Source organism: Bombina bombina, chromosome 1 (assembly GCF_027579735.1).
Source record: "Bombina bombina isolate aBomBom1 chromosome 1, aBomBom1.pri, whole genome shotgun sequence".
NCBI classification, from domain to species: domain Eukaryota; kingdom Metazoa; phylum Chordata; class Amphibia; order Anura; family Bombinatoridae; genus Bombina; species Bombina bombina.
In genome coordinates, this window is record NC_069499.1 from 617,199,634 (window position 1) to 617,222,545 (window position 22,912).

Sequence of the window (22,912 nt, forward strand, 5' to 3'; positions counted from 1 at the left end):
TATATATATATATATATATATATATATATATATATAATCAATTATAGAAGAGGACTGCACTCACTGGATTTGGTATATAAAATAAAAAATTTTATTAAGGTGACGTTTCGGGGTAAGCAGACCCCTTCCTCAGACCAGGCAACAGTGTAAATGAACAGTGTGCAATATAAAGCAACATAGCCCCTCCCATCAAACAATTAGTAAAATTGCGCCAAAACCTATGTAACCATGACAACAGGTGAATCACCTAATAAACAATATTCTTACCTTTACTAATGTGATAGTTAAAAACAGTATAATTGTGCAAGCCATATAAGTGTATCTTAAAACTATTCTCAAACAATAAATGACATGACATATGAGTAGCACCTAAAACACTCAAGGTGCACCCAAAGAAATAAAATGTCCCCCTACAATGTGATGTGTGACATACTGAAATAGCTACCACAAAGAAACAACTTAACATCGATAAAGGCAGTCTATAGGAAACAGCGCTCAATAAAAGATAGTTGCAGGACCTAGGCAGTATATCAGCATTTAAACATTAGTGCATCAGTATCTCTCAGTAAAACATACTTCTCAGTAAACAAAGGACAAGTAGAGAAAAAAGGACAAGTAGAGAAAAAGGGCTCATAGCCAGAAAAACACGTATGTCAAGATTTAGGCAAGCATGTGTGTGTCAACTGTTGAACATCAGTAGGTATATCGTATAGCATCCATAGACTAATCTTAGAGAGAAAGAGGGTGTCATCACACCATCACTGACCACTGAGGTTTTGGCGCAATTTCACTAATTGTTTGATGGGAGGGGCTATGTTGCTTTATATTGCACACTGTTCATTTGCACTGTTGCCTGGTCTGAGGAAGGGGTCTGCGTACCCCTAAACGTCACCTTAATAAAAAAATTTATTTTATATACCAAATCCAGTGAGTGCAGTCCTCTTCTATAATGGATTATTGATATACCTGACTTGGCACCCTGGTTGATGTCCCTATTGCATTGTGAGTGCAGACACACATGTCTCGCAATTATTCTAAAACTGTGGAAACAAAAAACTGAATGTAATAATAATAAAAATAATAATGATAATATGATGGTAGATCATTAAATCTTCACCCTAATTATGAAGCTCTGTGTTTATATTACTTTAGTGAAAAAATAAATATATATATATATATACATACATACACACACACACACATATATATATATATATATATATATATATATATATATATATATATATATATATATTATTTTTTCAGTGTGCAGATACCAAATGTTTACTGTTTTTTTAAGAAAACATTTTGTGTGAACTGTTGAGAAATCTGTAGAAAATGGAGCAGTGTGAATTAAGTGCAGTCCTCAAATGTCTGATGAAAAAAATTCAAACATAAATCTATAAAAAAATTAAGATATTTTGCTTTATCCTTACCTCATGGGTCTACAAATCTAAAATTTAAGAGCTAGTAAGAATATTTAGGAGCCAAACGCTGGTATTTGTATATAGAATAACCCAAAGTGTTAGAAGCAAGTGGCTCCCTTGCTCCTAGGTCAATTGTTCTTCTTTATCTTGGTATCTTTATTTGATAAAACAGGAATGTAAGCTTAGGAGCTGGCCCATTTTTGGTTCAGCACCTGGGTAGCGCTTGCCGATTGGTGGCTAAATGTAGCCAACAAACAGCAAGCGCTACCCAGGGTGCTGAACCAAAAATGGGCGGTCTCCTAAGCTTAAATTCCAGTTTTTTCAAATAAAGATACCAAGAGAACAAAGAAAAATGATAAAAGGAGTAAATTAGAAAGTTACTTAAAAAAAATTCAATCTCTATGTGAATTATGAAAGAAAAATGTGGGTATTTTATATATAACCCTTTAAGCCATCAGCACTTGCTCTTAATTATAGAAAGTTGTTGCTGCCCTTAAACCATCTGGGAGCTGCTCAAAAGTGATATTAAACAGTATGACATTTTTTTATAAATTGTTTAATTATGTGTAATAAAAAAAAAAAGTTTAATATACTTTATTTATTTTGTGCCCTTTTCCTGTAATTTAACTCCTGTAATATAACTCTGAAAATTGTTTTTTTTTTTTTTTAAAGTCCACTGAGTTTCTATAAAGTAATGGGTGCCACCATGACTTAAAGGGACATTCCAGTCAAAACGTAAATGCACACAGATTAATTACATCTTTGAATAGAAACATATTTGCAATATACATGTACTGGCAAAAATGCTCCTAGTAAAAGTTATCGCTGTTTTAGTGTTAAAAATGTTCTCTGCACGTGCATGTGAAGCATAGCTAGATATTGTTACTGCACCCACATTTTAAATAATGCAGCTGCTCAGATCATCACTGGGGCTTGTATCATGTCAGGAATTAACAAATTGAGTCATTACCAGATGGTACAAGCACTTTCGGCTCTCTGAGCAAGTGCTGTGTTTAAAATGCTGGTGCACGGTGAATATTTAAATACACTTTTGAAACAGCTACAGCTTTTATTAGAAGCATTTTTGCTAATGCATGTATATTACAAAATTGCTTCTGTTCAATATCAAAATGCACCCAATGTGGTTTCCAATTTTGGCTGGAATATCCTTTTAAGTTTTAAGCTTATCTTACTGTCCTGCTGCAAACAATTAGGGATAGGTATAAAACAGGCAATACAACCAACTAATACAAACCAGGTTGTGTGGGAGTCCACACAGCCTTGTTTACATAAACTCTTCTTTAAAGCCTGGTTTATATATTTTTTCCTAATTACTTTATCTAGAGTACTTTATAGAAACTAAACTTTTAAACTTACATCATCAATATTTAAACAATGAATTTAATGGTAAAAAATACAGCTACATATTATTCTAAGGCTAATCTTTGCTTTGAATACATCATTATATGTAGCATGTATTTACCGTTTAATATCCCTTTAAAGTGACACAATATGATAAATGACTTGAAAGTAATACAGCATAACTGTAAAAAGCAGTGGTGAAAATATCACCTGAGCATCTCTATGTAAAAAGGGAAGAAATGCTACCTGAATTTCTTCAGATCACCAGAGTAAGTGATCTGTGAACACGTATACTTCAGTTGCGAGGTGAAAAAACAAACAAACTACACAATAGCCAATCAGCATCAACAGTGCTGAGGTCATGTATTGCTTTGCTGTGATCTTGTGAGATTTCAGTGTAAACTTCCTTCAACTGCCTATGAAAATATCATGATTGTGCCTGCACATGCCAGATGCACACTCCCTGGTAAGTCCTAGAACTAGTACTCTGGCTGCTTAAAGTGGGGTGTGATTACTTATGAGGTAAAATAGCTTCCTTTTATTTAACAGATGTTCAGATGATATTTTATAGTCTGCTTTTTTACAGCCATGCTGCATCACTTTCAAGTGCTTCAACACTTGGGTATGTATAACGCCCTTTAAATATTTCAACAGTCATACCTTACGCTTTATTTTTTCCAGTAACTCTGCTTTTCCCTTTTTAAAAAATGGGTGCTGGAACTCAATAGCCGAACCAGTTTCAGGTTTAATAAGTCCACTTTCCAAGCTCATTACCTTTCTGAAACCATCTGTGGAAACAAAAACACACATCTGAGAGTGAGTTCTTCATAAAACTAAAAATGGGAGATTACTATAGTGAAAAGGGGAACTAAAACACTTAAAGGATTAGAAAAGTCAACATTAAAAACTCATTTATTAACATACACAACATTCCTATATGAGTAAAATATGTGAACTTACTATTTCACAAAACCAAAGCCTCTAAGACCATTTAAAACATAATTTCTTATATGGTTGTGACGTCTGAATTGCCAGACCACCAGAAACGGCTGTCCGGCTTAGTCACTAAAACGCCCATCCATTTGCAATAAATTAGCATAGATTTACTCCCACCAACGCATGCTCAACTACTTTGGAGATCTCACGCATGGGCACAGCAATACCTGAAGACTTTTGCTAGGTCTTCTGAAAACTGACAGAGAATTCCTGATCTGAAACAAGCACAGGGCAATGTATTTGATCATTTTTCTTTTATTATAAGCAACCCTGTACAATATGATGAGGACATTTTTAGAGCTAACCATCCCTTTAATCCAGATATGGTAACTTTATAAAACCTAACACATGTGGCAATTAATCCTCAAACTCATCAATTTAATAATCATTCTCAAAAGTCAGCAGAGGTTGATAGATTTAACTATTTTGTTGCTAACCTATGTTACACTATTTTTAGTCCTTTGCACTCATTGCATTTAAATAACAATTTCAGTTTTCATTTTTTTTTCTGAGAAAGCCACACAAATGATCGATCATTTTGTTGACAGATGGCTTAACAAAACCACTAATAGAATATTAGCCCATATAGTTCTCCCATTAACCAAAATTTAAAAAAAAAAAAAAGTTTAATTGAAATTGATTTAAAAAATATATATATATATATCATCAATTTTGAGGAAAACAAAAATCTGAGTTTTCTATTAAAATTATTAACATTATAGTCAAAAGGTTATTCATCCTGAAATAAGGATTTGTTTTTAGTTGTGTAGCACGAGACTGTATATTCATAGCTGCAATGTTTATTTTTTGGTAAACGAACTCCATTAATCCATTCAAAATGTCATGCTCTTCCAGAGGTTTCTGTAAGATTATTTTAAAGTGAATGTAAATCTTGATGCTAAACTGCCCGGTTTTTAAAACTTCGATCAAAAACAGGGGCACTTTAATTCATCAAAATTTACATTTCACTCCTGTTATGAAAAAAAAAAAAAATACCTTTTAAACTTCACAGCAGATCCAGCTTCCTCCGGTCTCACAAGCCATTTCTGAGGTCAGAAATGATTGATAGGTCATACTCCAATCACAGCTTCCCCCCCAGGGGAATCAGTGTCTGATTCAACGCTGTGATTGGAGGAAGCTGGAGGCCTCATTTTAGACCCAGGAAGAGGCTTTGAAACGGGTGGAGGAAGCTGGAGCTGCTGTGAAGTTTAAAAGGTAAGTTTTTTTTTTCACAACAGGAGTGAAATGTAAATTTTGATGAATTAAAGTGCCCCTGTTTTTAATCGAAGTTTGAAAAACTGGGCACTTTAGCATCAAAATTTAAATTCACTTTAAGCAATTTTTGCTACCTAGAAGATATTATCACAGATGCTTGGTTTTGCAGTCCTCAAAAAAATGAATGTGTCTGTAGAGATAACACGCCTCTTCTTTACTGCAAACATTTTATAAAATAAGCATAAGAAACAGAGAAAGGCCTGAATCTCATTGTTCCTCTGCAAATCTACACTGAATAAAACCATTACCTCTTAAAGTGGAACTAATTTCAAAATTGAATTTTCATAATTGGGATAGAGCAAGCTATAAAAAAAAAAAAAAAAAAAAAAAAAAAAACTTTCCAATTTACTTCCATTATCAAAATGTTCACACTCTTAAAATGTGCATTAAACACTAAATAGAATGATGCATTCAAAGAGAATAACATGTAGATGTAATTTTTTAAAGTTTAATTTGTTGTTTTATAAAATTGTATTTATTGTTTGTTTAAATAGTGCCACAATAAGTATAAAGTTTTAGTGTCTATAAAAAAATGGGAGCTGCCATGTTGTAACTTAGGTTACTTTCTCTGCTGTGGCCAATTAGGGACAGATATAAAATAGGCCACTAGAGAGTGCAGCCATTGTCTGTACGGAATATAACAGTGTTTTGCACTTCCACTTCTAACAGCAACTGAAATGCTCACAATTTCAGAATGGAAATACAGGAAAAGGGGAAAAAATAAAGTATATTGTAGAGTTTTTTTTTTTTTTAATTATTTAATTTATCATTTTATATTACCATCTCAAAGTTTTTAATGTCCCTTTAATATGTACACTTTTTGAGGTACAGGCTTCTACTGAGCATGTACAACAGTGCAGTGTGTGTGTGTATATGATTTGTGATTGGCTACATGATACAGTTGGAAGGAACATTGCCCTTGAAATTTGCCAGAAAAAAAAAAAAAAAAGATAATCTTAAAATGAAACCTTCATCTGGTTGTAAATAAGTTTATAACAAGCAAGTATGTAAAAACCCATGATTTAAATGTCTTACTGACTAGTTAGTGATTTAACCCCTTAGTGACAAACAATTTTTCAATTTTCGTTAAAGGGACACTTAAGTCAAAATGAAACTTCACGATTCAGATACAGCATGCAAATTTAAAACAACTTTCCAATTTACTTCCATTAATAAAATGTGCACAGTCTTTCTATATTTACACTTTTTGAGACACCAACTCCTACTGAGCATGTGCAAGAATTCACAGCATATACGTATATGCATTTGTGATTGGCTGATGGCTGTCACATGATACAGGGGGAGTGGAAATAGTCATAACTTTGCAATTTATTTAACAAAAATCTACTACTCATTTGAAGTTCAGACTAAGTGCTATTGCATTGTCTTATCATGCATTTGTTGATTATGCAAATCTACAGTGTTGACTGGTCCTTTAAGGACCAGGGCTATTTTTACATTTCTGTGGTGTTTGTGTTTAGCTGTAATTTTCCTCTTACTCATTTACTGTACCCACACATATTATATACTGTTTTTCTCGCCATTAAATGGACTTTCTAAAGATACAATTATTTTCATCATATCTTATAATTTACTATAAAAAAAAATTGAAAAAAAAAACCACACACACACTTTTTCTAACTTTGACCCCCAAAATCTGTTACACATCTACAACCAGAAATACCCAATGTTTACATGATCTTTGCTTTTTTTGCAAGTTATAGGGCAATAAATACAAGTAGCACTTTGCTATTTTATTTTTTTCAAAATTAGCATTGTAACACTGATATATATTAGTAGACAACAACAACAACAACAACAACAAGTATTGATCTAGGCCCATTTTGGTATATTTCATGCCACCATTTCAACGCCAAATGCGATCAAATAAAAAAAAAATGTTCACTTTTTCATAATTTTAGGTTTCTCACTGCAATTATTTACAAACAGTTAGTGCAATCATGGCACAAATGGTTGTAAATGCTTCTGTGGGATCCCCTTTGTTCAGAAATAGCAGACATATGGCTTTGGCGTTGCTTTTTGGTATTTAGAAGGCCGCTAAATGCCGCTGTGTACCAAACGTTTATTATGCCCAGCAGTGAAGGGGTTAATTAGGTAGCTTGTAAGGTTAATTTTAGCTTTAGTGTAGAGATCAGCCTCCCACCTGACACATACCACCCCCTGATCCCTCCCTGACCCCTCTCAAACCGCTCTCTTCCCTCCTCCACCTCACAATTGTCACCGCCATCTTAAGTACTGGCAGAAAGTCTGCCAGTATAAAAATATTTTTTTAATATATATATTTACTGCAGCATAGGGTTCTCCCTTAACCCCCTCCCCCCCAACCTGCTCTCTAACTCTCCACATTTACCACCATCTTGGGTACTGGCAGCTGTTTATGATCTTAAAGAAAAATTAATCTATGAACCATATGAGTACACTCTCCTCTTCCAAATGATGGGTTGAGATATGGGCTCTGGAAGATGGTCCCCCATATGCACAAGGAATGAGAAGTGCCACTAAGAACTTCTCCATTGTGTTACATCATCAGACACGACGTGATGTCAAACGACTTGCCAACATCCATGTCTATGCATGACAAGGGGCAAATTAAATTGACTAATAATAAAAGTGATATTTTATTCATACAATGTGCTTAGAGCAGTGTTTTTCAACCAGTGTGCCGTGAGAGATCCTCAGGTGTGCCGCGGCAGACTGACAACAGTGTGGGGGTGTCCCTCTTTCAAATTTTGAAATATTGGGAGGTATGTGACAGGCTCATCAGGCATAATTTACAACCATGACATTGACATTCATTCACAGACAATCATTATGATTGTTTGTGAATGAATGTCAATATGTCATGTATAGTTTGTAGGGGGCATGGCATGACAGCACAGTACAGTGTGTATATATATATATATATATATATATATATATATATATATATATATATATATATATACACACACACACACACACACACACACATACATACACATATATACATATACATACACACACACTGTATATATATCCTGTATTAGGCTACAATGTGTGATTTTGTAAAATTTTGGGATGGTGGTGTGCCACAGGATTTTTTTATGTAAAAAAGTGTGCCACGGCAAAAAAAAGGTTGCAAATCACTGGCTTAGAGGAATATGGCACTTTACTGACTAAGCCAAAGAAGGCCGAAATGATAGTCTGGGGTTGCCATGTTCCTTTTCCGAGAGTGATTGCCTGGTATTTTGGGGCTGGACTTCCTTGTTAGGCAGGAACAAACTAATATACTTTAGGAAAGCTCTCCTCTATGAAAAGTACTATTGGCCAAAAGGAGGCTGCTCCCAGATGGTAAATAATCATAGAACAAGCTACTCCACCACTTTGTGCCTTTGATCATTGATCAAACAATACACAGCATTGGGTTACTGTGACGTTGCTTAAAAAGACATGAAACACAAAATTTGTCCTTCATTTCTCAGACCAAGCAAATTTAAACAACTTTTACATTTACTTCTATTATCAAATTTTCTTTGTTCTTTTGGTATCTTTTGATGGAAGCCCATGACACACATGAGAGCTGTGGGGGTGAAACGCTCATGACATTGGCACCAAGTGTGTTTAATCGGACACTGAATGTGTTGCTTGTATGTGGACACTGCTAACATCTGTGTCCATTATTGTCTTAGAAAATTGGGACATTTGACTTTGCATCGTGTGAGGTCTGTGAGTCTGCAGTGTCCTGAAAGGCTGGTGGGAAGTGCTTTCCGGATATCCAAGAGTCATCTGAGAGATGGGATCGGTTATACCCCGCCAAGCGAGTTCGTATTGAACTGAGTTCACTGCCTAAGTGTAGATAACCATGCTCTGCTCTCAGCTTGCTGATCTACCTATGTGCTTGCCCTAAACTACAGTCCTTCTTTACTACAATATTTGAGCCAGGACGGGCTCTATTGTGATTTGTGCAGAGAGATCGAGATTCCACCAATTGGAGGAGAGGTGTGTATGGCTGCAGACACACCCTCGTGACATCACCGCTACGAGTTATGGAAGCTCCGAGGAGAGGAGCATAAAGGCGGTTTATTTGTGTGGCTATATGGCATAAAACAGCCACTTTTTCACTGATTGTTCACTAGCCTCCACTATACAGTCCTCTCTGGAGAAGCAAAAAGGTGGACACTTTTTGGGAGGTACCCCCATGTTTGGTCTGTTTACGGTGCTTAGCCGGCCGGCTTTATTAGCAGATTCCGTTTGCTATTATTTGTGTGTATATATATACACCGTAATAAGCCTTTCCAATCTGGGAGTTAGTATCCTCCTGTATTTGCCCCAATTTTCTTATGTATATATGATTGTATATGTTTTTTATACCGTTTGCTAATATGTATGTCACATTTATTACTTGTATCCGTGGAAATGAAATCCAATCCTGACACCTGCGATTTGCAGTTAATAAATATGAGAGCAACTTTGTTCTCTCTAAACGTTTTTGTGTGCAAATTTCCCTTTCTTTAAAGTGATAGTAATGTATGTCACTTTGTCTTTCTTTATTAATAGTGTGTATATATATATATATATATATATATATATATATATATATATATATATATATATATATATATATATATATATATATATATATATATATATATATAGTGTGTGTTGGTGATTTATTCCCATTTAAACATATGCTCATGTTTAACTGTAGCACCCGTACATAACCTTACTTACACATGTTGAGCTGCCGTATGAAACTGGATAGATTGTTGTGTTTAAAATATCTTGGTAGAATCTCTTTGCAAAACTGTTGTTCATCTCGAATACAGAAATTCTGCCCATCCTGAAAGAAAAAGCAACAAGATGAATGCGTTTCTGGACTAAAATAAAATATCAGGATATACTAAAACAGAATAATAATAATAATAATAATAATCTAAAACCTTGCACACTACAACTTATAATTTAGTGTGCTTTGTTAAAATAAAATTATTTAGCACACACATGAAAAAGCAATATTTAAGCATATTAATGGGACAGGATACCCAAATGTTGAAGCATTTGAAATTGATGCAGCATAGCTGTAAAAAGCTGACTAGAAAATATCACCTGAACATATCAATGTAATAAAAAAAAAAAAAAATTAAATAATTAAAAAAAAGATACCCCAATTTCCTAAGTATTTACACCCCATTGTAAAGGGATTTTGAGCAGTCAATCAGGATATTAGTCACAGGACTTGCAAGGGAGCGTGCATCTAGCATGTGCAGGAACAGTCAAGTTATTTTCCTATTCAGTTTCAGGAAGTTCGCTATGAAATCTCACTTAATTTCAGTGAAATCTCATGAGATCACAGCAAAGCATTGCATGGCCTCAGCACTGCTGATTGGCTATTTGTTTCCCCCAACTTGCACCTGGACAGTAGCTGAAGTATAACTGTTACCAGAGCACTTACTTTTGTAAGTTTAAGAAATTTTGAGGTAAAAATATATATATTTTTTTTACATAGAGATGTTCAAGTGATATTTTCTTGTTAGCTTTTTAGTTACAGTATGTAGCATCACTTTCAAGTGATTTAGCATATCAGCATTATATATTTTTGCATTTAAGGTTTATAATAGCCGAAAAATGTCATGCTCTAATGAATGAGGATACATTTTTTTTTACTATTATAGTCCTTTAAAAAAAAAAATTTAAGCCTGTCTACTTAGATTTTGAAATGGAGAAGAAAGACTGGGTCATCAGTCGCCAGTATAATCCAAGGTTTATTCAGATAGGAGTCATACAAGTCAAGGTAAGCTCCCTGCTAGCTGACGCATTTCGCGCATACGTACATGCGCTTCAGAGTTCTTACTTAGATTTTGAAGCAGGAAATGCATTTCTGTCTAACTGGACTGACTGCTCACTGGCTGATCAACAGAAACCTCCCCATCAAAATAAAAATGGGCCTTCTCATTGTCACTGCAACCTTGACTCATTTTACAAATAACTGCAACTAAGCTAAAATAAATTAGGACTCATTCATCCATAAACCTCTATACAACAAGCTCTTTAGAGTATGGCTCACTTTTACAACAGTATGTATTTGTAAAGAACCCACCACAGCACAGTTGCAGTGAAAGCTTGAGAGTGCTGCCATACGTAGAAATAAATTGTGCCCACTTGTCAAAACAACAATAATAAAAAAATAAAAAATGATTGTATGTAGTGGTGGCTGCGGGGGAACATAATAAAATCAAAGAATGTAAAAAAAATGTTTTACTGAAATAATGCATGTTTAATACTGTGACTATGATAGACAAAGCTTTTACATTATAAAGGGACATGAAACCCACATTTTTCTTTTTTGATTCAGATAAAGCATACAATTTTAAACATCTTATTTTATCTAATTTGCTTAGTTCTCTTGGTATTTTTGTTGAAAAGCATACCTAGATAGATCACAGTAAATATATTTTTAAGGTTAAATCCCTAGATCTCTTTACGTGTAAAGCCCTACAAAATGTGTTTAAAATACCCATTTCAAATCTGTTAAAACATTTAGGCAGATTTTCTGCAATATGGAGATTAAAGGGATATTGTACTACAAAAATTACATGAGCTTCTTTGTTAGAGCATGTAATTTTAGCACTACAAATAGGGTCGTCACCTCGGCCATGTTTTCCTGGACACTTATGGGTTACACATGCTGCAGGGAATGTAAGAAAGATCATGCCATTTCAATTTTTTACTTATCTGTTTACATCAGAAATGTGTTGCCGACCCATGCTCTACCATACACAGTGATTATTCTCCTATGGTCCCTATTTATTCGTCAGTTTAAACTCTTTATTTTCTACCATGTAAAATCCATGTGTGCTATGTGCCTAGGGTTGCCACCTCGACCATGTTTTCCTGGACACTTATGAGTTATGCATGCTGCAGGGTAAACAGGGTGGAACATGTATTGTGCCTTTGGACATCACATGATTAGTGCTGATTAACAGCACAATATATGTTTCTCACTTCCAGCATGTGTAACTCATAAGTGTCCAGGAAAACATGACCAATGTGGCAACCCTATATAATGTGCCCCCTCTTAAATAATCTTCATATAATCTCACCCATATAATTGTATCTTTCCATATGGCATAGCCTCACACTTAGTTTTGCAACACTACTGCTATTCATGGTCTACTTACTCTGGGCATTTTTTTTTTTCCATCCTTCAGTACACTCAGCCAACATCTCATTCTCCTTGTGCCCATTATATGCCTATATATACAATCTATTTGTATTTAAAGTCTGCCTGTGTCTTCCTCACTTCTTTTTCAATGTGTCCACTATCTACACTAGCTGCCACTCTTACCATATCCACATACTTTACTCACCCAATATGTCACCTTCTTTCCAATATTTACTCATTTTTGCTGTATACCATTGTGGAAGCTGTTTCTCCCTTATAGCCATTCACACACAAATACATACAAAACACATATGCAAATACTTACACATACATAAATGTAAAATTACATATAGACACACAAATACATACATGTATACACACAGACAAAAAAAAAATATATATATATATATATATATATATATATATATATATATATATATATATATATATATATATATACACACTGCTCAAAAAAATAAAGGGAACACTTAAACAACACAATGTATCTCCAAGTCAATCACACTTCTGTGAAATCAAACTGTCCACTTAGGAAGCAACACTGAGTGACAATCAATTTCACATGCTGTTGTGCAAATGGGATAGACAACAGGTGGAAATTATAGGCAATTAGCAAGACACCCCCAATAAAGGAGTGGTTCTGCAGGTGGTGACCACAGACCACTTCTCAGTTCCTATGCTTTCTGGCTGATGTTATGGTCACTTTTGAATGCTGGTGGTGCTTGCACTCTAGTGGTAGCATGAGACGGAGTCTACAACCCACGCAAGTGGCTCAGGTAGTGCAGCTCATCCAGGATGGCACATCAGTGCGAGCTGTGGCAAGAAGGATTGCTGTGTCTGTCAGCGCAGTGTCCAGAGCATGGAGGCGCTACCAGGAGACAGGCCAGTACATCAGGAGACGTGGAGGAGGCCGTAGGAGGGCAACAACCCAGCAGCAGGACCGCTACCTCCGCCTTTGTGCAAGGAGGAACAGGAGGAGCACTGCCAGAGCCCTGCAAAATGACCTCCAGCAGGCCACAAATGTGCATGTGTCTGCTCAAACGGTCAGAAACAGACTCCATGAGGGTGGTATGAGGACCCAACGTCAACAGGTGGGGGTTGTGCTTACAGTCCAACACCGTGCAGGACGTTTGACATTTGCCAGAGAACACCAAGATTGGCAAATTCGCCACTGGCGCCCTGTGCTCTTCACAGATGAAAGCAGGGGCACACTGAGCACATTTGACAGACGTGACAGTCTGGAGACGCCGTGGAGAACGTTCTGCTGCCTGCAACATCCTCCAGCATGGCCAGTTTGGCAGTGGGTCAGTAATGGTGTGGGGTGGCATTTCTTTGAGGGGCCGAACAGCCCTCCATGTGCTCGCCAGAGGTAGCCTGACTGCCATTAGGTATCAAGATGAGATCCTCAGACCCCTTGTGAGACCATATGCTGGTGCGGTTGGCCCTGGGTTCCTCCTAATGCAAGACAATGCTAGACCTCATGTGGCTGGAGTGTGTCAGCAGTTCCTGCAAGATGAAGGCATTGATGCTATGGACTGGCCCTCCCGTTCCCCAGACCTGAATCCAATTGAGCACATCTGGGACATCATGTCTCGCTCCATCCACCAACTTCACTTTGCACCACAGACTGTCCAGGAGTTGGTGGATGCTTTAGTCCAGGTCTGGGAGGAGATCCCTCAGGAGACTATCCGCCACCTCATCAGGAGCATGCACAGGCGTTGTAGGGAGGTCATACAGGCACGTGGAGGCCACACACACTACTGAGCCTCATTTTGACTTGTTTTAAGGACATTACATCAAAGTTGGATCTGCCTGTAGTGTGTTTTTCCACTTTAATTTTGAGTGTGACTCCAAATCCAGACCTCCATGGGTTGAAAATTTTGATTTCCATTTTTTAATTTTTGTGTGATTTTGTTGTCAGCACATACAACTATGTAAAGAACAAAGTATTTAATTAGAATATTTTATTCATTCAGATCTAGGATGTGTTATTTTAGTGTTCCCTTTATTTTTTTGAGCAGTGTATGTATGTATGTATGTATGTATGTATGTATGTATGTATGTATGTATATATATATATATATATATATATATATATATATATATATATATATATATATATATATATATATATATATATATATATACACATACACACAGGTGGCCCTCGTTTTACAACGGTTCAATTTACACCGTTTCAGAATAACAACCTTTTTTTCCAGTCATGTGACTGCTATTGAAAAGCATTGAGAAGCAGTGCATTTATTAAAATAGCCAGTAGGTGGAGCTGTACGCTTGTGTTGCAGCAAAGCCAAGCAAGCTGAAATTAATCAGTTTAACCAGACCTGAGCTATCGAGCAGATTTCAAAGGAACAAGATCTTCCTCTCTATAAATCAGTCCAGATTGGAATACATTTAAAAAACTGTTTGCAGAAAAATGCAAGTAAAGTATGTATTGTGTGATTATTTTATTAGGTTTATAATGCTGTTTAGCAAATGTTTTTGTTCAATTAAAGTAGTTTAATTATATATTCTGTGTTGTGTGATTATTTTATTAGGTTTATAATGCTGTCTAGCATTTAAAGTCTTCATTTCAAAGATTTTAAAATAATGTATTAGGTGTTACTTATGACAATTTTGAGAGGGGCCTGGAACCTATCTCCCTCACTTCCCATTGACTTACATTAAAAACTGGGTTTCAATTTACAACAGTTTCGATTTACAACCATTCCTTCTAGAACCTAACCCCGGCGTAAACTGAGGGCTACCTGTGTATATATATATATATATATATATATATATATATATATATATATATATATATATATATATATATATATATATATATATATATATATATATATATATATATATATATATATATATATATATATATATATATATATATATATAAATAAATACAACAAAAATAGCTAATTCCGAAAGCATCAAACTGGAGATACTTTGTAATTTAAAACGTCCACTTTATTGTGCAAAGTTTAAAAGAACAATAGGGCACAGCACACAGTAACTGCAGCTGACATGTTTCCTGCCTCTGCGGCACTTCCTCAGAGCTGGAATACAGGTGAGATTGAGAATGTTAAATTGCCGGTGGAGTTGTCCATTTCATTTGGACCAATAGTATGACAGAACACTGTCTTAGTTGATTCACACTGCAAATGAGTAACTCCACTCGCAACCCAAGGGGCATAGTTACACTACGCTAACCTGTCATATATACAATTTGACATCAATCTATAAAAACTTTAAAAAAAAGATTATAAACATGAAAAAAGTTTAGAATGGAAAGATATATACGCTAAGGATGATATGTTTCCTAATCTGAATGTATGGTGGTTAGATGTAAAATGTTTACAATATATAATAATTAATAATATTTCCACATATATTTTATTCTAACAGGGAGACATGTAAATGAATTATGTATAAAAAATTAAATATAAAGAATAATCATGAAATATCTCCTAGAACAAAATGCTTGGCCACCTTTAATATAGATTCTATTAGTTAAACAAGGAAGAATCATAATAATAGACCCATATTACAGTGAATGCAAGTTTCGTATTTTAGTAAAAAAGTTAACTGTAATCTATGAATAATTTGACATCACTAATCTTATTGATTCCTATAGGATGTCCTGTTCTTAAAGGATTACTTTCTGTTATAATTTTTAAGCTAAACAACTAACATAATAAAGTTAATAAACATTAATTAAAACCTAGTGACCAATATTTTCTCCAAAACGAAGTTTCATAATGTTCTAAAAGTTATATCTTTTATTCGCCGATGATGTCACGTTATCCTGCCCACTATTTTCAGCACTGCATGTTCAAAATACTTAAACCAATAACTTTGTGTTTAAAGCGCCATTTTGAAACCTAGGTATTGTAAACGGATTGGTACAGAGCAAAGGATACCCACGGAGTGGGTTTGGAAAACAATTAAATTTGCAGACAAGATTTCTTATATACGGTAGAGATATGTTAATGAAATGCTATTGATAAAAAGAGTATTTGGGGTAGTTAGTTAATAACAGGCATAGAAAATATTTACTTACAGTGGCCCTTTAAGGTATAGATCCAGAAGACTTCTTTCTTACTAAGGGCCATATATCTGTCACCACCCCTTACATTGACTTTTACTTGATCTATACCTTGAAACTTAAAGTAAGCTACTCCTCCATTATGCTTGGCAAAATGTTTCGCCACTGGAGTCTTAGGAACTTCCGCCTCTAAAGATAGGTGTTCCCTTATTCTATCCTTTAGAAACCTGGAGGTGAGACCCACATATTGAAAATTGCAACAGCCACAAGTGATAAGATATACAACATAAGTTGGGTTGCAATTTAGTCTACTTCGAATATTGTATATTTTACCTGTATTTGTAGATAGGAAAGTATCTCCTATAGTAGCATAACTGCAACTCTTACAAGGTCTACCTACACATTTATAAAAACCTATTCTATTTGAGAGTCAATTAGTTTTTACTTCTCTTTTATTTGTTACAAAATTTCTAGCTATTCTGTCTCCAATTGTTTCAGCTCTACTAGAAACAAACTTTGAGATCATTATCCTTTTCTAGTATTGACATTCTTCTTTTGATAATTTCACAGATACTCTTATATTGTCTGCTATAAGTAGTTATAAAATTAATATCACCATAGCTTTTCTTTTCTTTTCTTTTACCTCTGAGAAGATTCTCACTGTCAAACTCAGATACCTTTTCTGAAATATTCTCTAACATAGATGGATCATAACCCCTCTCTATTAGACGAGATGTTAATTCTTTAGCATGTTTCCAATATGATTTTAAATCAGTACAATTACATCTTAATCTGATATATTGGCCTTTGGGTATGCCTTTTTATAGATGTTGAGGATGTGATGAAACTGCTCTCAAAATAGTGTTGCCACTAATTTTTTTCCTATATCTTTCTGTAACTATGCTTTCTTGATCATGGGTCAATAATATATCAAGGTATGGCATACTTGTTTCTGAAGTACTATAAGTAAAGCTTAAATTGCCAATATTATTGTTCATATGTTCTATGAATTCTTTTAAGGTTGTGACTGGTCCCTCCCATAGTAATAGAATATCATCTATAAATCTTGTGTAAAATTTAATATTACTTGCATATATACTGAAAATGCACACGCACACACACACACACACACACACACAAATACATGTACACATATATAAACACAAGAAAATAACCTTTACATATACCTTTTGTTCTATTTTCTCTTAGCCCCGTGCACAGTGTGTAACCTAATCTCAGAGGACAGCTGGGTCATAAGGGAAGGAGGTTGCCTCTGCCATTCTAAGAAAAAGCAGCTCAGCTAAGATTAAAAAAAAAGTGAAAAAGGGCAGCACATCTGCAGAAAATAATTTTTAAAAGTATCCCCACTTTGTACTCAGGAGAGGAAGCTGGGGGATTTGTACTGTACAGTTCACATGTCCATTCACGCCCCCCAGTAGTTCTGAAGCTATTATACTATTATTATTATTTTTTAAATGTCTTCCTGAGCCTCCAGTCACTTCCTAGGGGTACCACTAGGTGGCATATCCCCTTGGTGTGGCTGGAATCATTAGAAGGATTAGGAGATCCAGGTGCATTCTACAGAGTTACTAATCTAAGTGTGCGCTAGATATAGCGTATTTTCTGAAGCTCACATTTTTTAACCGGATTTTTGCATGAGCTCTGATCTATTTGTTACGTCTCACAGTTGTGTTGATACAGCACTTAACTTTTCACCCCATTAAAGTTTGTGTTCATTTTATTTTTTTTAATCAAAGCTTTTTAAGGTATTCAGCAATACAATCATCAAAACAATACCACCTGATTATCATCTACACATGTTAATTGGTATTTGTAAAAATGAAAAGATAAGATAGAATATATAAGAGTAGCCTCAAAATTAACATAGCACATTACAGCAATATGACTCTTGATAACCAGGTAGTCAAGCATATACATAAAGATCGTAATGTGTGTGAACAATTAGGAAAAACTACTTTTTAGGTCAGGCCTGACCTACTATAATTCTGGTACATCACACACATGCACTATGCAGGACATATGATACCTTGGGTTTTTTTTTTATATTATTACCGTAGTACCTCTTTATCAGGGTAAACTGTCTAGTAGGATAATACTTGAAACTTAAGAATTTAGAATAATTACCAATAGTGTGAGAGGCACAGTTCTCTATTATATAACAAATAGCCTCACTTGCTAAAAGGGTTGCTCTTGAACCTGATCCTCCCATTGATCTAGAAGAGAAGAGTGAAAATGAGGAAGCTAATCGTAACCAGAGTACCAGGCTATTCTCGTTATATTCTGATGTGAGAGTAGGTAGAATGGTTAGCTGCCCAGTATGTTCTAAAAGTGAAATTAACTTAAAAACACCAAAACAAATATGGAGTCCCTATGCACACGTCTCAGGAAGCCTATACTGCTTGCTAAAAGACTCCAAAAAATTAAAAAGTTGAAGGTAAAACAAGTAATTGTCTGATCTTTGTTGTAGTATACACTCGGCGCATCTATGTCATCTAGGACCCAACTATAAAAATTTACAGGAACAGAGTTACTACTCCTGACTGATACTATATTGTCCCAGACGGATAAACATTGGTATAATCCCCATTTCTCCCTTTAGTACACAGAGCTGAAGAGATATATTTATGCAACTTATGTAGTTTCTCCAACCATACCCATCTCAGGTTATGAATGCCAAGTCAAAGGAATTTTGAATTTTAAGGAAGAGATGAGCTGTTGGAGCCCGAAGGGTGGTAAAAGTTTTGGCACCAAGCTCAACTATTTAAAATGTGTATATATTAGGACACTACTTAATATTCCTCTAGGGCTCTATACTAATCCTACAGTCCAACTGCTCTGGCCGCCAGCAGAGGAACCAAGTCTCAGATAAACAGTCCCAGGGGTCTCCACTTACTTACTGATTTCACTCTGATTTGGGGAAAAGCCCTCTAACTAGCTGATGCATTTTATATTCTATTAGTTATCACTAATGGGCAATCTATTCCCAGAGGTTGTAAAGAAAAAGTGATCTAAATCATCTAGTGTAAAGCAGCCCTCGAAGTTAAGTGTTATACGCAACCTCACAATAACTTACTTTGTTTGGGCGTAAGGTTGTCTGGGAGCTATATACAGAGCTTAGCAGTATGAGTACACCCCACAAGTCTCAGTACAAAGTTTATCTATAGAGATCTAAGTAACACAGTTCCTTATATCCCAACATGTAATATAGTTACTTAGCAAACTTTTAATGTACCATTCCGTTTATCTACCAAATTACGTAATACAGATTTAAAAAAAATGTACAATTTGTCTGACCACAACCATACAGAGGATATAACTTTGTGTACATAAGAACATTGAGTTATCATACTTAATTGCGGAACACAACTGTTCCAAGTCTGTTATTGGGACACGCTGGGGTATTACAGCATGTTCAAACCCAAATGATGTATCTGTAGTAAGTCCGGGCAACTGTGCTGAGAAAAATGGGGACACAGATAAAAAAAGAGAAGCAGAAAGAAAAACAAAAGTCCTCAACCAACTCGTATGCTACAACCGTTACATTCAATCTGCCTGATTTTATGCACCATACCCGATTCAGTGAAACCAGGATGGCCTCCACCTGGATCCCAAGATAGAGCTCCTGCAGACAGTAAAATGTGAGACCACTGACAACGGTAAACAGCCCACCTTGCCAGTGCAGGAATGCGGCTACTGGGCTGCTTCATGAGACCGAGATTGCTTTGCTGCATCAAACCAACCGTACAGGTAGGAGAAAGTCAGATGGGCTCGCCCCGCTCAGGCGGACTTGTTTCTTGTGGGGAACCAGGGGTGAGTGGAGATCCTCTTTTAGAGTCATATGCGCTACTGTAACAGCACTATTGTCCGGTTCGGAAAAGCGTGGACCCTGTAGTAGCTGCGAGAAGGGTGGATCCTTATCAGGCTTGCTTGTCTCCTGCAGTAATGTATGAACCCCTCTCACATGCTCCTGCAAGTCAGACTTCCCCCATCCTGACTGGGGAGCAAACACGGGTTCCTCTGTGTTAGCAGTTAGGCATGTACTTCTAATCTCTGATGTAAGGAGATCCGTGTGGGAATCCACTCGTTCTATTAGTGCGACAATGGGTTAGATATACGTGTAGTGAAGTCGCGGCCTACAACCTCAACTATCCCGGTTAGGTTCCAGCTAATGCAGACATGAAGTTGAGGGTATCAGTCAGCTCCGTGACTTCTCCTCTATTGATTTTTCAAAGTTCTAGAGCTAGATGTCTGGTTAGAGAGGAGATAAACAATGGATTATTATAAGGGCTTGAAGAGCTTCTCAATTATGCTGCCGATCATGGCCGCGGTCAGGAAACGCCCCCGTGTTCATTCTATTTTATCATTCACCATAGAAAAGATATAGAAAGCAGATATAATCCCACATAACCTCACCTTCAGGGATTACAACTGTACTTGGGAAATATATATGGTAAATATCTATGTAATATGTCTCTTTGTTTTGTTGATATAACACTGAACTTTAAATCACATTAAAGTCCATTCCATCATTCGCCATTGAAATTCCGTAGAAAGCAGCTATAACGCTGTATAATCTAACTTTCCGAGTCTGCTACTGTACTTGGGGAATATACCTGGTAGATATCTATGTGATATGTCTCATAGTGTTGTTGCTATAACACTTAGCTTTACATCCCATTAGTCTTTGGGAATTCCATTTTGTCATTCCTTTTAGTTTATCCCCATAAATACACACACACACGGCCAAAAGTTTCTGGCTCCTAAATTTATGAATCAATGGATTTGTAACCCATCTAAAAAGAACAAAAAACCTAGTTCCTGTTGAAAACTATGTAAAGTGGTGTTAATCTAAAACATTTCAATTTACTTTAATGGAGATACTTTTTACCACCCGTTTACATCAGCAATGGAAACTAGGCCACAGAGGGCAGAGTAGGATGTGCAGGTTTGAGTCTATGAGGTGGATATACCGTTTTGTTATACGGCATGCCTTAATTGGTAAAAATACTTTACACACACAAAATCATCTTTTATCAAGGAAAACTCCAATTTAGTTGTGGAAGGAAATGTTCAACCTTATTAAAAGGATACTAAACCCATTTTTTTTCTTTAATGATTCAGATAGAACATGCAACTTTCTAATTTAATCCTATTCATTTTTCTTTGTGCTCTTGCTATCTTTATTTTTATTTTTTTAAAAGCAGGAATGTAAATCTTAGGAGCCCGTCCATTTTTGGTTGAGAACCTGGGTTATGCTTGCTTACTGGTGTCTTAAACATAGCCACCAATAAGCAAGCACTATCCAGGGTGCTGAACTTTAAATGGCCGGTTCGTAAACTTTACATTCCTGCTTTTAAAATACAGATAGCAAGGCAACGAAGAAAAAAATTATAGGAATAAATTAGAAAGTTGCTTAAAATTGAATGCTCTATCTAAATTATGAAAGAAAAAAATGTGGGTTTAGTGTCCCTTTAATGACACTTTAAATACAGAATGTGACATATCTTCTGGTTAGGATCCCACAAAAATGTGCGAGCAGTGACGTGTGATCCCAACCAATGCCTCAGCCTACACACAATGTCCTCTTTTCTAAAATAACCCTGGCCCAACTTTGCATTAGAAATATTTAACTGGTGCATAGATCACTCATCATTACCCAGTTCCATGAAATTACGTCACAATTGGCCGGATCTTCAATCAGGGCCCAAAGCTTGCTTAGAAAAGCGGGCACCGGTTGCGAACTAGACGAATCCTTCATTCTCCTACAAAACACCACCGCAACCCAAAGACAACAACATACAAGTATAATAACTTCCGGGTCACAAACAACCACGCCCCCTCAAGCGAAAAACTAGAACACAGGCTGACTTGAGAAAGCGAACCCTATAACGCTTGCATTATCTTCTTCTACATAACTTCAGCTCCTGTAGCGTTTGTTCTTCCTGACACGCCCCTCCGGTCACATCTTGCGCGTGCTCTCACTCAGACGTGCACCGCCCCCAATAGAACAGCTGTGAATTGTGAAAGTTTCTGCGTTGTTTAATCTGTCGTCGAAGTGTGCACTGTGGATAACCATGTCACGATTCTGATATTTTAGTGTGAGACAGCTCCGCCAGTAGCTCAGTGTGTAATAATATGTGGATGCGTGTATTGACGAAAACAAATTATGGCTCCAACTACAAATACGTGAAATGTATTGCATTGCAGCATAGGGCACATGTAGTTCTTAGAGAAGGGATGGGTCATGTTTGCAAATCCTCACTCCAATTATCCAATGGTAATGACACCATGTATTTAATAGCTCAAATATAACAGGTTTTCTACACTTGTTGTTTTCCTTCTATCATCTAAGTGTAGACAGATGACCATGTAATGATTGTGATTATGTCTACACTAGTTATTTCTACTTTTTATCATTTAAAGGGACATTACAACCAGAATGGAATCATGGATGCATTTTGTTTTTGAATAGAAGCATTTATGTAATATACGTGTATTAGCAAAAATGCTTCTAATAAAATCTATAGCTGCTTCAAAAGTGTATTTAAAGGGACTGTCTACACCTATACAAACAGCCCATACCTTAGA

The 22,912-nt window shown here is 35.9% G+C and overlaps 1 protein-coding gene across 3 annotated transcripts in view; it reads right to left on the minus strand.

Annotated features, from left to right (window-relative positions):
• LOC128645781 (heat shock factor protein 3) overlaps positions 1 to 22,286 on the minus strand; it is a 280,321-nt gene extending 258,035 nt beyond the window's left edge. For 2 of the 3 annotated variants that reach the window (XM_053699018.1, XM_053699016.1), the window contains exons 1-3: positions 21,981 to 22,285; positions 9,792 to 9,900; positions 3,450 to 3,577 (exon numbers count right to left, since the gene is read on the minus strand). In XM_053699018.1, coding sequence (XP_053554993.1) covers positions 3,450 to 3,577; positions 9,792 to 9,900; positions 21,981 to 22,082 — 339 coding nt within the window. In that variant the 5' untranslated portion in view covers positions 22,083 to 22,285. Of the gene's footprint in view, positions 1 to 3,449; positions 3,578 to 9,791; positions 9,901 to 21,980 lie in introns of all 3 variants that reach the window. The other variant, XM_053699017.1, reaches the window with a different exon arrangement.
• Positions 22,287 to 22,912: the final 626 nt, after the last annotated feature.